The following is a 15,794-nucleotide window of genomic DNA, read 5'->3' as shown; positions in this document are numbered from 1 at the left end:
TGCAAATGCTCCTAACCCACCCTGTCTGATGGTCACCCAATCCCTCACCACCTGCAGCTGTGGAGTAATTCCATGTTGGAAATCCATTACGGAAAATCTTGTATTCCCAGATGCACTAGGGCGATTGGAACTTAGTTCAAGCAACTTGTGCCTGTGCAGTGAATCCCAGACGGCCTGCCCTGATAATCGATGCACAGACCTCTGACTCACTAAGACCCTTGCCAATAAAGGAACTTTGTCCAAGAAACTCAAACAATGACCTGAAAGCCTGAGCTCTGAAATAATGAAAAGCCAACTAAAGGCTTTTATTTAATTTATGCTTGAACTACTCGCCAGGCCACAGTGCATCTTCGACTTATCTTTTGATTATTGATTATTAAGTAGAAGCAAGTGAATGCAATTGTGAGCTTTAGTTCTTTCTATTTGGGCTTGTGTCGAAATAACTATTTGGGTGATGTACTCACTACTCCCACCTCTATCCATAATGCGATAAGTCGTGAATTTCAGAAAAGAGTAAAACTGTTTCCAGACTGGAGCTTTTGAGGTTTATGTGTACCTGTGTTCAAGTTGAATTATTTTTGCTGGTAAAGTACTCAATCAATTTGCTGTAAAGTGACCTTGCCAAGACACCTTTGATAGTACCTCCCAAATGTAAACCACTTAGAAAGATAAGGGCAGCAGCCGCTTGCTAACAACACCTGCTACAACCATTCTAACTTGAAACTATCATTTCCTTCAGAGCTGTTGTGTCAAAATTCTGGAATTCCCTTCCTTACAGCACTCTGGATGTACCTGCACCATGTGGACCCCAATGGTTCAAGAAGGTGACTCAACACCTCAGTGAGTTTAAAATGGCCAATAAATATAGCCTTGCTAGCGATGCTCACATCTCTAGAATAGATACATTTTTTAAAAACACTACCGAATTGTGTACATCTTCAGAAAATAGAAAGTTGATTGGATTTTGTTTATTGTCACGTGTACCGAGGTACAGTGAAAAGTATTTTTCCGTGAACAGCTCAACAGATCGTTAAGTACATGAAAATAAAATAAAATACATAACAGGGCAACACAAGGTACACAATGTAACGACATAAACACCGGCATCGGGTGAAGCATACACCCGATGTTAATCAGTGTTCAGTATTAATCAGTGTAATCAGTGTTAATCAGGTCAGTCCATAAGAGGGTCGTTTAGGAGTCTGGTAACTGCAGGGAAGATTGGTGCTTTTTGTGCTATAACTTGGTGGAATGAGAAACATTTACACGTGTTAAGTCATAAATATGTAAAACATCTGCAAATAAATTGGATTGTTTTGCAGTGGCTACAAAAATTAAATTCCTTCGCTCAGTATTTTGAAACTGGTAACCATGGATATGAAACAGTGTGATAGAAAGGTAGGAAAGAAGAAGGAATAAGTCGTTATGATTTTGAGTAGCTCCCTTTGGTTACATAGCTTTTGGAAATTTATTCAAGGACTCCTTAGTGGGAATCGGCTGACTAATAATATTTTAGTTGATCTTTCCTTATGTTAAAGAAGGAATTCCACTGACTGGTTCACATGCTTAAATCCTAGTCATTAAACAATTATGCTTCCAAGCACTGAATCAAATTGCAATATATTTATACACTGTATATGTTTTACCAAATTAACATAATGCTGCAATTGCAATCCAGCAAGTGAACTGTCAAGTCTATTTTGGTAGATCTTGAGAAAATGTTGTGCTTTTACAGTTTGCCTGTGAGAAATTGTTGAGGTTGCAGTTGTAAACCCGAGTCCTGTCATTGCACAAAGCATTGGAAATGCAAAATGTCTGACAACTGATCCATGGATATGTATTTAGTGTTGAACTGGAAATTTGATACTACAATTGCATGAAAGATAGTCATCAAATTTGTATTTGTTTGTTTACATGTTGTAAATGAACAGAATTGATAGTTAACAAAAAGATTAGCAATTGATTTGGTTCAAGTAACAGGTAATCTGTGTTTTAGTACCCATAAAAAAATGTAATTGTAGTATACAATTGGATTATGGCCGGTCATAATGCTCTTGATCGAGGGTCAAATATTTGAGTTGACCAATGTCTGGGTGGCCCACGATTTCGGCATAGCTCTGCAAGTTTGTTGGATTAGTTTTCGAAAAGACGCAAGATAAAACCTGAAGCAGAAACTTTGGATACCAGCCTTGGTTCAAGAGCATTTGGTTCTTGGTGTCTCCACTGTTTGCACACTCAGTTAATTGCTAGTTTTGTGTGCTGACCGGTCAGGAGAGGACTACCAACAAGGCTGCCAACATGAGCTACCCAAGAGACTGAACGTTATAGGATTGATGGGCCTTCTAATAGGTTTTGGATTCCATGACATCAAATCTCTTCTGGTTTGTTTGCTCTTAAATTGGCTTCCCAGTTCCAACTGCCCTGTTACCTGATGTAATTCTGTGCCACGTCCTCACAATGGAACAAAGGAAGTACAAATTTGGCCCTAATTTAAGGAACCGTGATGGCTAAAGAAGTTATATGCTTCCAGATTGAAGGATGAAGAGGGTAACAAAGCTCTATTAATGGCACACTTTCACAAAAGTGATAGTGCCACTGAGGGCTGACTAATGTCAAAGATCCAGATTTGTTACAACTGAAGCAACGTTAGCTATGCTTGTCTTTACTCTGCAAAGGTCTAGAGCACTTCATAACAGCAAGTTGTACTGGGAGCCGTGAGTCTGGGAGAATATTCTGTCGTTAAGGAATCTTAATAGTTCCCTTGGTTGAATTTTTCTCCTTTTCTGTTTAAAACTGCAGTACCCACAGTTTTGGATTCCCTCAGGATAAGTCTTAACAGTTTAAGAAATGTTCAGACACATCCCCCAAATTAAAATTCCTGAAAGTCTCCGATACGACCTCCCCATTGGTAATCCATAATTCCTTTAGATAGATATCTTCATAATACAAATTCGGAAGCTCTGCCTGCGTGGAGCATCGGTGTTATTTTTAATGTTCAGCTGTTGCTTTGAACAAGTCCATGTTTGCTGATCTTCTCGACATTCATTTGCAGTCTTTGAAGAATTTAGATGAAAAACTACTTGCAAACACCATTTTGCAGTCAATTTGGATAAAGCTCTTCCCACACAGCATGATTTTGAACAATGGTATAATCTCTGAACTGAGGGATTACTTGTACATGCACTGATGCCTGAGATCAGTCATCTTGCGCCATCTCTGACAACTGATCAAATTCTGCTATTTCAAGAAATGGGTGGACTTTATGATGTTCTAATGCTCAAAAAATTGGGACGATATCCGTGGGCAGCACGGTAGCACTGCACTGTGGCTTCACAGCGCCAGGGTGCTAGGTTCGATTCCCCGCTGAGTCACTGTCTGTGCGGAGTCTGCACGTTCTCCCCGTGTCTGCGTGCGTTTCCTCCGGGTGCTCCGGTTTTCTCCCTCAGTCCAAAGACATGCAAGTTAGGTGGATTGGCCATGATAAATTTCCCTTAGTGATCAAAAAAGGTTAGATGGGGTTATTGGTTTACAGGGATAGGGTGGAAGCGAGGGCTTATGTGGGTCGGTGCAGACTCAATGGGCCAATTGGCCTCCTTCCACACTGTATGTTCTATGTTGAAACCGAGCACGATATTCGGAAAGGTAAGTTTCAGGTTGGTAATGCACTGCCTTTCAGCATTGGATGGCTGCTGGCAGTTTGACTGCAAAAAGTTTCACATTTGACCTCAAACAGCTCAGAGTCAATTTTAGGGTTGCAATTACCAGTGAAGCTTGAATGAACTATACATGCCTATATTTTCAATGGAGCAAGTTCTCAACTATATGAATTTCTGACTAATTTAGAATCTTTGTAAATACATGCTGGCCTTGTTACTGCTAATTCAGAACTACAGTTCAAAAATATCTGCATAGTTGGTGATTGTTATCTATGGGGCTTGATACAAGAACAATATAACAGATGTAAGAAAAATATTTCCAGGAAGTATGATGTGTTTTGCATTCACTTAAAAATAAGCACATTAAAGCAAGCGAACGTTTACCGACATCCATGAAAGGAGGCTATAATTGTATTGTCATCATTTTTGGCTATTCTACATATGTTCCCAGAATTAAAATGTTGAGCTTGTCGTCTTCCATACAATTAAGATCTATGAAAGATTTGTGTATTTAGAATGTATATAATAACACATTGCATGTCTATTAAATTAATTACTCCATGTTTGAATCCCTCTAATCAGGTTTCCGCCCCTGCCACAGTACCGAAACATCTCTTATCAAAGTTACAAATGACATCCTATGTGGCTGTGTCAAAGGTAAAATTTCCCTCATCCTATCGACCTGTCTGCAGCCTTTGACACGGTTGACAACACCAAACTTCTCCAATGCCTCTGCACTTTCGTCCAGCTGGGTGGCATTGCTCTCACCTGGTTCTATTCTTATCTACCTAATTGTTGCCAGTGAATCACTTGCAAGGCTTCTCTTCCTGTTTCTGCGTTACCGCTGATATCCCCCAAGGATTTATCTTTACCCCCTCTTATTTGACAATGCATTGGTTTTCACATGTGCTGATGATACCCAGCTCTATCTCACCACCACCTTTCTTGGCTTCTGCGCTGTTGCTAAATTATCAGACTACTTATCCAGCACTAGATGAGCAAAAATTTCCCTCAATTGAACATTGCAGAAGACTGTAGCCATTAATTTTGGTCCCTGCTTCAAACTCTGTAGCTACCAACATCCCTCCCCCTGACAAATACCTGAGATTAAGGCAATTTGTTCTCTCTTTTAGTATCATATTTCACCCTGATATGTGCGTCTGACTTTATTCGTGTCACCACTAAGACTGTCTATTTTCACCTCTGTATCTTGCTTCCTGTCTCACCTCATTTGCTGCTGAAACCCTCAGTCATGCTTTTGATACCTTGAAACGTGACTATTCTAACGTACTGCTTGCTGGTCTCATGTTTTGCCTTCCGTAAACATACGGTCATCTAAAAGTCTGCTGCTCGTGTCTTAATTAGCAGAAAGTACCGTTCCCCCATCAACTATATGCTTTATTTCCAGTCAAACAGCGACTGGAACATTTGAATATTTCAAACATTAAAAAAATTCTCATGCTTGTTTTCAAATCCCTCCGTGATATCCTTTCACTTGAAAGCTAATCTCCGCTGGTTCTACAAACCTCCGATATCTGCGCTATTCTAATTCTGGCATCAATTTCATGCCCGGTTTTATTTGCTCCATCATCGATGGCTGTGCCTTTAGTTGCCGAAGTTCCAAGCTCTAAATACCTCCCCTGCTCTGCTCTGCCTCTCTTTCTCGCTTTCTGCCTTTAAGACGCCATTCAAAACCGTAATTCTTTAACCAAGCTTTTGGTCATCTGACCTATTTCTCCTTGCGTGGCTCGGTGTCAAAATTTGTTTTATAATGCTTCTGTTAAGTACCTTGCAGGTGCTAAATAAATATAAGCTATTAACATTCAATATTAATTTGAAACAGCAGAATTCTGAAGTGAAATTATATTGCCTTAAATTATTATTTACAGTGATATGGCATTAATCAAGATATACAGGATTGATCTGACAATAAACCTCAATTGATGATCAGTGTATGCTCAACTTAGTGTAAAGCCAGTACTGGACAGAACTATGTTTTTGAATTGCTTTGGACATCATAAGGGGGAAAAAAAAGCTCTTCTTAGAAAGCACTTTTAAAATCTGGTGGCATAATTGAAATTGCTAAGAATTATACTATTCTCATCAGCCAACTGAGAAAGAAAACAGTTGCTAAGTTCTGATAACTGGGACACGAAAGGATTTTGCAATATAGACGTATAACAGTGACAGTGCACATCTACGTTAATAACAACTTTACTTGATATCTTCTTTCTAAAGCTGAGGAATCTTTTAATGTGCCAAAGGTAGTGTACTGCTGGCACTTTCACTGTTAACATTTATAGTTTGTTTCCTCAAAGTAGTTTTAAGTATATAATATGCTTGTGACCTAAGCTAGGACTCCGTCTATGGCAAATACAAGAGCTGACACCTGATTATTCTATTTCTCTGACTCATAATATCTACAAACTGGGAAACATCACAAAATATACCTCACCTGTAGATCCGGTGGAAACTAGTAACCAATGCTGCCAAGTTAGCATTAGGCTATTTGGAATTTTGAGTAATTCTTGGCATCCCAATTGAAGTAATCTTGCTCCTTGAGTGGGTTTATAGACCATACTCGATCTTTTAAATCCTGATCTATTGATTTCTTTCCCACTGTGTCATAACATTGCATTAAACTCTCCATGGTCACTAAATATGATGGTAAATGCAGGTGCATTGTTGTAAATCCATCATGAATTTAAAATAAATACTTTTTGCATTACAGATATTTAATTGACTTGTACTGAAGTCAGGAGTGTCTCTTCTGAATATTCGAATTACAGATCGTAATCTTCTGAACCAGGATATTTAATATTATGCCCTAATGAACCATTTTTAAAGCAATGTAGTAAATTTAATTTCAATTGCCAACAAAATGATCTCGCGTACCAATTTATAAAGGCATAAAAGGTGTCCATTGGGCAAAGAAGGTTACTACAGAATTAATACGGCACCAACACATGACTGTTTTAATCAATAAAGTGGTTTATAATTTTAAGTCCCTGGATATTCTAATTTTGTACTGCTCATTTTAAACCTTGGAGTGGCCATATATCAGCAAAGTAAAACACTTTTTTGCCTTTGTTGTTTTTGTATCTGCTGAATTAATGCCTCAGGTAAAATCTGTACTCCCTTTCTGAAAGGTACTGTTTCAAAGAAGAATGTTTCTATAGGAAAGCACTCTGTCGGTTACCATAAACCACTGACAGTCTTGCAAAATATGTGGAAGTATCTGCTTGTGGTTTTCAAAGCCAAATTCGATTACGCTATTCCTAAACTGATCAAGAATTTTTGTTTCTGAACCAATACAAATATAGTCACTGGGTGAATAGTAGAAAAAATATCAGTTGATGTTTTTCAATCATGCAGTTCTTGTACTTTTAAGTATTTTCAGATCTTTTTTATGTGAATCCTCTGATTGAATCCCATATCTTGTTCTGTACTGTAGTGTAAAGAACAAAAATGTAACTCCATAAAAACAAAATGTCTATAAATACTCTGATATTAGGAATTTCAACTCCAGTTATAGATTGATTGAAGGGTTGTGGATGTATTATGCCATACTGATTATATATTTGAAAAACTTGATTAGCTCATGCCTCATTTGGTAACAGGTCTTCAATTAAGATCTGTAATAATTTGCACATGGATTTTTTTTTATTCATATGCTTTTTTCTTATACCTTTAGTAGTCTAGCCAGTTTACTGTTTCAAACTTGGCATAACTGGGGACTAAACAATTACATTGAGAAAGATATGCAAAATTGCAAATTGATGAGTCAAATTGATAATATAATTAATAAAGCAAAAAGAGTCAACACGACCGCAACATGCGCCAGGCTTAGCTTGATCCAATTCAAGGTAGTCCACCGGGCCCACGTGACAGTGGCCCAGATGAGTAAATTCTTTGGGGTGGAGGGCAGGTGTGTAAAATGTGCGGGAGGACCAACGAACGATGTCCACATGTTCTGGGCATGTCCAAAGCTGAGGGGATTTTGGCTGGGGTTTGCGGATGTCATGTCCAGAGTATTGAAAACAAGGGCGGCAATGAGTCCAGAGGTGGCGATTTTCGGGGTGTCGGAAGACCCAGGAATCCAGGAGGAGAAAGAGGCAGATGTTCTGGCCTTTGCCTCCCTGGTAGCCTGGAGACAGAAACTGCTAGCTTGGAGGGACTCAAAGCACCCGAAGTCAGAGACCTGGTTAACTGACATGGCGAGCTTTCTCGGCCTAGAGAAGATTAAGTTCGCTTTGAGAGGGTCACTGTTACGGTTCGCTGGGAGGTGGCAACCATTCATCGACTTCTTCGCAGAGAATTAATCGTTAGCGGGGGGACGTAGCGTAGAATAGGGGGTTAATTAGGCAGGTCTTGGTGGGATGGGAGTCGGTGATTGCACTATGTTCTTTGGATGTTTTTATACTGTAATGCCAAAAATACCTCATTAAAATTGTTTATTAAAAAAAAGCAAAATTCTGAATATACTCAGTATCAACATTTCCTGTTTGTAATCAAATTTCCAGCACCCATAATATTCTGCCTTATAATTATATGAGATGTTGGCAGTTTGAAATCCATTCAGTTTTACTGCTGAGTTTTGATTTGTGTTGAGAATTAACTAGTCATGAGCTTGTTAGTAATGTGAAGTTATGTGGAATTGTTTCATACTATTGGAGGTGCACTTTAGTTCAAAGTACAAATGTGATTGATTTGCATAACATGGATCTGAAGTAAACCTGGGTTCCCAAGAGGAAACCAAATAGAATATGTGCGTTTTACGGTTATAATCTCAAGTTCTAAGCAACAATGATGGCCTTTTTGGTAGGTTGAAGTGAATTATTACCACTGATGTTTTTTTTCCAAATTATGTTAAATCCATATTACCTCACCTTAGTTTCCCTATAAGATAACCCTATAAGATCTTCAATTCATAGCACAAATTGGCAAGAAGTGAATGTAATGTCTGAAGAAAGTTACAGGACATTTACCAAATTTGAAGCAACAAAATAAATGAATTGAATCCATATAATACGTTGTAAAAATGAAGGAAATATTCTAAAAGAATATTTTGCCAATTATTTTTATAGCAGGCTGAGTGATTGCAACTTTCTTAGTCAAAGAAATATTGAGCTGAGACATCTGCCATTAGTATTCAGTGGCTTACAGCAATGATTTATATAAGACTTTGTTCCATTAATTACATTGAAGTATGTGATTTATTCATGTGGGGATAAAAACATAGTACTTGTCACATCACTGTTTACATTTTGAAAATATCTGCTTTCCTAAAATTGTCCTCTGAATCACTTCAGTGAATCAATTGTTAATTTTCTTTTTGCTGTATTAGTGATATGGTTGGATTTTTCTTTAATAAGCTTGTCAAGCCCTTTTACCAGCATTACTAATAATGAAGGAAATTGTACTGGGTGATTTGGAAAACTCGACTATGAACTGTTGGTCTGCCTGGCAGTGGTAACAAAATGGAATTCCATACTTCAGAACTAATTAGTCAACTATAGTAAATTGTTCAAAAGACAGCTACCAGATGCTTGAATGTAGAACATGCAGCAGCAGTAAGGAGTATCGTTACTAATAGAAATGAGTGGAAGAAGGTAGTCTCATGAATCAAAGGTATTGTAAATTTCTACATATTACAAACAAACTCATACTGTGCTCCAGTTGATTGCACTTGAATTTGCTGATTTTTGTTATTCTAATATATAAAACAAGTACCTGTATAAGATTAAAAATGGAATATATTTTTAACATTTATATCTGCAGATACTGGTAAAATTATAATCTGCTACATCTATGGACTAAATGTCTTAACTCCCTTGTAGAAATAAATTCATCAAATTTTATAAATTTGCAACTTATTCACAGTAATAAGGTTCACTCTGCAAATGAAATGAAGCTTCAGGAGAACAATTGTACTATAAACAATTCTCTAGAATAGAATTTTATAAAATCTATGAGCATGTAATTTACTTTAAAGTGCTGTTTATCAATTTATCTTTGGGTAGCAGGTGAATTAAACATGGGAAGGCAACATGGGCACAGGTACTACAGACCCCAAAAGTTAGAGGATTCCCAGGGGTTTTCAGAGTTACTAGTCAGCTGTTAAACCTAATCCAGTATTCCATGTTCTGTAGTTTTTTCCGTATTTGTTGGCTCAGTATCATATTCTGTTACTTCAATACTGAGGTATTTTATCCAATGGTTCTGTTGTTTTCCATTGGGAAACTGACAGTCTTTCAGAAGTTAAGATGCGAGATGTGATGGTACCTGTTCTCTGCCTGAAGGCTCATAGTCTGCTGATGCTACATCTTAGCTGTTTTCTTGGTAGTTTTTGTCAGTGGTCATTCGCTATTGCTTTTCACTCTCAGGCAGAGCGAGGAGGCAGGTCCCAAATCTACCTCAGCCGGAATGGGAATCAAACCCATGCTGTTGGCATTATTCTGAACCACTTGCTAACCATCTATCCACATAGGCTAATTGACCACACGAAAGTGGGAGATACCTCATACAAAATGTTTGAAAACAAGAGGATGCAACAGCATGGCTGAAAAACTGCATGTGCATAGGTTTGTGTAATTTATTTGTAAGAATCTTTAGGTCTGCTACCAAATGAGGCATTTTTTTTTTTTTAGTTTAAAAAATACTTTTTGTTAAAGAAAAATTTCCCATCAAATATATTGTAGTGAAGTATGTTTCTGAATGTATTGTGTTAAATTAAGCATTAGAAAAGCAACATTGTGGTTCTAATTTGGAGTCCTGCGTACAGATGATTACTTAATATTAACATCTTAATTAGTTGAATGTTTTAGATATTTCTGTCTTTTTTAAGTTCTGAGATTTTTGCTTTCAGGTATGCCTCCTGTGGAAGGACACAATTTGCATATTTTGCTTGATTTACAGCAACAAACTTTTGTAAAGCGTAAGATTATACATGGGGACAAATTACAGGTTTTGTACAGTTCTGATTGAATGAAATAAGCTAATATTCTGTGCCATTTGGCTGCATTTATTTTTCTGGTGATCACTACCAATGGACAAAGTAAGCTTATTTTCTTCGGAAAGAACTTTGTTTTCTGAGTAATATATTTGATGAATATCCTGGGAGTATGATGATTGCTGAAATAACACTGCTAAAGTACAGGTCCTGAATCAAAATACATTTTTGGACCATGTGGAAAATAGGCAGGCATGTATGAAAAGATTTGGTGTGTAATATGTCATACTACAAATACTAAATGTATCAAAGTACAAGATTGTGAACAACGTGTTTTGCTGATTGCTAAGTAGAAATGCATTCATTATAATGTAATGCTTTCATTAAAAAAGTTCACACACAGGGAGTACTTTTCAAATTTGGTGGTACAAAAATTGGCAGAAGTGAAATTGAAGTAGATGCAAAGGAAGATTGGGCAGTGGTAGCATGGGCTGCTTATCCACTGCTGCCAGTTTTCCATACCACTGAAGTTTAAAACTACTCCCATCATCTCTCTTTGACAGAGGGTACATAAAGCAAGATACATTTGGATTTCACACTTCTTTTTTTTTCTTCCCTGCCTGGTATTCAGATTTTTAATCATAGTCCTGGATACTTACTGGGATTTCTTTGGGTAGAGCAATAGGTTTTTTTGTGCCATTAAAGGTAAGACACTGAACGTACACAGATAATCTGTGCTGGTAGGTTGACCATGAAAATGTTTTTATTTTCAGAGAGAACAGGATATGAGGATGGGTGATATGGGTCCACGTGGAGGAATTGGCATGGGAGGTAGGGTTTTAATCCATGAAAACACCTGAGGTGTTGGACATTTGTTACTTCATGGTTGTGCCTAGCAATGTTCTTTGGGACTGTACCTTTTTGAAAGATGAAATTAAGTTTGCATATAAAGGTGTAAATTCTGTGCTTTGAAAGTTGTAAAGCTACATCTAATAGACATACTTAAGAGTTTAGAACATGAATACAGCTTCAAAATAGATTAATATTTCTAATATACAACATCTTGCACATAACTGCATTACGCTGTACGCTTGCTCTTCTTGCACTGAAACACTGGTGATGTAGCTTAAAGGTATTTATTATTGGACTAGTAATTCAGGGACATGAATTCAAATTCCACAACAGCAGCTGGGGAATTTAATTTTAGTTAATTAAATAAATCCAGATTTTTAACTGCTCTTTGAAAAGTCACTCAGTAGTTTCAAACTACTGACCATCCAAACTGCAGCGGTTCAGGAAGGCAGCTTGCTGCCACTTCTGAGGGTAATTTGGGATGGACCCACATCCCGTGACTGACTAATTAACTCTGATACAGTTGTACTGTGTGACTGCTTTTGTCATAAGGTAATAGCACTTTTTTTCAAAGTTCCGCTCTCATTTTGGATTCACCAAGCTTTTATTCATATTGTCATTTTCTTTTATCCACTGAAGTCTGATCGTTCTGAACCACTTTGTAAACTTCAAGCAACGACACCATATATTTAATTCTAGAGAGAATTTGGTAAAACCAAAGTTGCACTGCCTGGCAATGTCACCTTGTTATGGTACAAGTTGAATGCTTTTTTTTTGGAATTGTGGTAAACTATTGTCTTGTACAGTGTTCTTGACATTGTAAAGTGTATTCGATATTTATTACTTCATGGTTGTGCTGACCATCCAAACTGCAGCAGTTCAGGAAGGCAGCTTGCCACCACCTCTTTGAGGGTAATTTGGGATGGATCCACATCCTGTGACTGACTAATTAACTCTGATCCAGTTGTACTGTATGACTGCTTTTGTCATAAAGTAATGGCACTTTTTTTCGAAGTTATGTTCTCATTTTGGATTTATTGTAAAGCTACATCTTGCACTACATATATGTGAACTAGAACTTGCTTAAACCAGTTAGTATTTCTAATATGTGAAACTTTGGCTATAGTAAGACGCACCAGTGTTCTCCACGTACTGCAAAAGTAATGGTCAAATAAGTATCCTTTCATTTATATGCTTCGCTGTGGTGTGGACAATTACACTACATTTTGCTTTAAATCACACTACAGTGTGGAACATTTTTGTCATAATGTGTAGCACTTCTTAATATGAACAAGACCTGTCTCGTTTTGGTTGCACCAAGCTGGTTTATTCCTGGTATTATTTTTCAGTTGAGGTCTGACAGTTCTGAAAAACTTTAATACTCCAGCAGTAGTACCATCTAGATAATAAGTTTAATCTTGACTCTTGATGTCACATTGTTATGGTACAAGGTGCACCTCATTTAACGTTGTGATGAATCATTATCAGTATACAGGGTTGAGGCAAATAGGACTTTGAAGATTGACTTTTTAATTAAATTTGAACAGCCATAGATAATCACAGCCATAGATAATCACAATTCTCAAGTTGTACCATTTAAAACTCTCCACGTGCAATTTTTATTAAATTGCCTTCCACCATGATACAACGCGTGTTTTGGCAATTGTAGTGCAACTTCAAGGCTGGAAAAATGCAAAAGATTTTGGATTTATATAGCACTTCTCAGCACCTCAGGACTTGCTTAAGTACTTTTCAAATAAATACCGAGACTTTGCAGCCTCGCTGCAACAGGTTTTTTTGCGGCGGTTGCAGTGATCCATTTAAATCTCCATTGATATTGACAGGACTGGAAGATCCTGCCAACATGAGGGGCTGGAAAATCCCACCCAAAGCCACTGTTGTAAAAATGTAAATAGCCAACTAAATTTGTGCACTGAGGTATAACAAACAGCAATTTGATAATGACCAGATTTTTTTCAACAATATTGATTGAGGATAAATAGTGGCTAGGACAATCCATTGATGAAATGGATTGCAGAAACTTGTCAAATTAAATCCCCACCACTCTTATGCTATCGGCAGATTCACCATTCAGAATAAATAGCTTTCTCCAGTGACAGTTAGGAAAGTGACTGTTAGGAATCAAAGTGTGACTATCTGCTTTTCTATTTAGTAAATCGAAAGTGTGCAAGCATCGTTAGACATGTCAAAAATGTTTGGCCCAAGCTCTCTCCGTCCCGAGTGGGACAATCTTTGTTTTCAATGGAGACGGTGATCAGTCAAACCGCATGTTTGAAACAATAAGTAATTTTGGAATTTTCCCTACTTATTCGATGGGGTGAATTTGGGAGTAACAATGGAATCGTTTCTGGTTTGTCTGTACCTAATGTTATGAGTGAATCTGCAAAAACTACAAATATGAAGTAGCATTCCTGTCTTGCATGTGGCCCTGTAGACAGATCCTAAAATAGCAAAATCCATGGCAGTGATTACGATGCTATCCAATTGAAGCTGCTGACTAGCCCAAGGCATGACTGCAGTGGCCATGTTAGCTGCATGCTCTAATTTCGGTAGAAAACATCATGCATAATAATATATTTTATTGTATACAAGAATGTTTACTGAGTAAACATCTGCCGTCATTCAGTAAAAAAGGAAGTGTTTGCAACAATCACAAGATGCCTCTTGCCATTTTACCATCAGATGCGTGCATGGTGAAAGTAAGCCTGCATGTAAATAAGTATTGAGACATTCCTAATAATGTCTGCTACTTTTAGTTAATTAGAAATCCAGTTAGTCGACTTCCGGGTGCGGCGATGACCAGCTAAGTCGCACGTTTCGGCAGCTCCCGGTGGAACGGACTTTTCGGCTCTTGATAGGAGCCCCAACGGCAATTTTAACGACTAACAACACCGTGCGGTAAACCAGAAGGGTGTTCCCCCTGGACACGGATGGAAAAAGGAGAGGAAAGTGGCCGGATTGCAGCGGATCCTTTGGAACAACGGCAAGGAAGGCAAGCAGAAACCAAGATGGCGTCGGAAGGTGGCAGTTTCATATGGGGCCCTGAACAACAAGAGTTCTTGAAATGCTGCGTGGAGGAGATAAAAAAGGAAATGAAGAAAGAGTTGTTGGCCCCGATACTACAGGCGATCGAAGGGCTGAAAGAGGAACAAAAGACCCAGGAGCAGGAGCTTCGGTACGTGAAGGCAAAAGCAGCTGAGAATGAGAACGATATACAGGGCCTGGTGGTGAAGTCGGAGATACAGGAGGCACACCAGAAACGATGTGTGGAGAGGTTGGAGGCACTGGAAAACAACGCAAGGAGGAACAACTTGAGGATTCTTGGCCTTCCTGAAGGTGTGGAGGGGGCGGACGTCGGGGCATATGTGAGCACGATGCTGCACTCGTTAATGGGAGCGGAGGCCCCGACGGGTCCGTTGGAGGTGGAGGGAGCATACCGAGTTATGGTGCGAGGATCGAGAGCAGGAGAAACTCCCAGAGCCATAGTGGTGAGATTCCTCCGTTTTAAGGATAGAGAAATGGTCCTTAGATGGGCGAAGAAAACTCGGTGCAGTAAATGGGAGAACGCGGTGATCCGCGTTTATCAAGATTGGAGTGCGGAGGTGGCGAGAAGGAGGGCGAGCTTTAATCGGGCCAAGGCGGTACTTCACAAAAGGAAGATAAAATTTGGAATGCTGCAACCGGCAAGACTGTGGGTCACATATCAAGGGAGGCACCACTACTTTGAGACGGCGGATGAAGCGTGGACTTTTATTGTAGAAGAAAAATTGGAATGAGTGGATTATGAAAAAGAACGTTTGGACAAAGTGGTGGGGCGAATGGGGGGGGGGCGAAGAGGGGTTTTATGTTCTAATCCTGCGGTATGGTAACTTTTCTTTCTCCCACAGGTGGTGATGGGGGGAGGAGGGGAGGTGGAGGAGATGGGGCGTTGGCCATGGGAGGCGGGGCCGAGGGAGAGGCGCGGGCTTGGTTCCCGCGCTATGATAATTATGGCGGGAATAGAGAAGCAGGAAGGAGGGGGCGTCGCACGGTGCGAGCCGTGGTCACGGGGGGAAGCCGAGGTCAGCCAGAGTTTGCTGACTTCTGGGAGCAACATGGGGGGAGTAATTACGCTAGCGGGGGGTCTAGCGGGGGGGGTGGGAGGGGGGAATTACTGGGTTGCTGCTGCTGGGGAAAGGGGGGGGTGGGTACGGGAGAGGATGGGCGGGGGGGCACCGCCTGGGGGAGATACAGCTGCGTGGGAACTGGGTGAGAAGCTGGAAAAAGATGATGGCTAACCGGCAAGGTGGGGGGGGGTGGGAAGCCCCCCAACT

General features: G+C 39.3%; 1 protein-coding gene across 6 annotated transcripts in view; it reads left to right on the top strand.

Annotated features, from left to right (window-relative positions):
- Positions 1 to 15,794, top strand: part of pspc1 (paraspeckle component 1) — a 159,542-nt gene that overhangs the window by 73,151 nt on the left and 70,597 nt on the right. For 4 of the 6 annotated variants that reach the window (XR_011935199.1, XM_072476822.1, XM_072476818.1 and 1 more), the window contains 2 exons: positions 4,239 to 4,313; positions 11,382 to 11,439. Coding sequence is in view for 5 of the 6 variants with exons in the window: in XM_072476822.1 (XP_072332923.1) it covers positions 4,239 to 4,313; positions 11,382 to 11,439 (133 nt within the window). In the remaining variant the exon portion in view is untranslated. The remainder of the gene's footprint in view (positions 1 to 4,238; positions 4,314 to 11,381; positions 11,440 to 15,794) is intronic. The other 2 variants (XM_072476820.1, XM_072476819.1) reach the window with 1 other exon arrangement.

This window comes from Scyliorhinus torazame, chromosome 15 (genome assembly GCF_047496885.1).
Source record: "Scyliorhinus torazame isolate Kashiwa2021f chromosome 15, sScyTor2.1, whole genome shotgun sequence".
Classification (NCBI taxonomy): domain Eukaryota; kingdom Metazoa; phylum Chordata; class Chondrichthyes; order Carcharhiniformes; family Scyliorhinidae; genus Scyliorhinus; species Scyliorhinus torazame.
The sequence above is the reverse complement of the archived record's forward strand: the minus strand, read 5'-3'. Positions and strand labels throughout refer to the sequence as shown.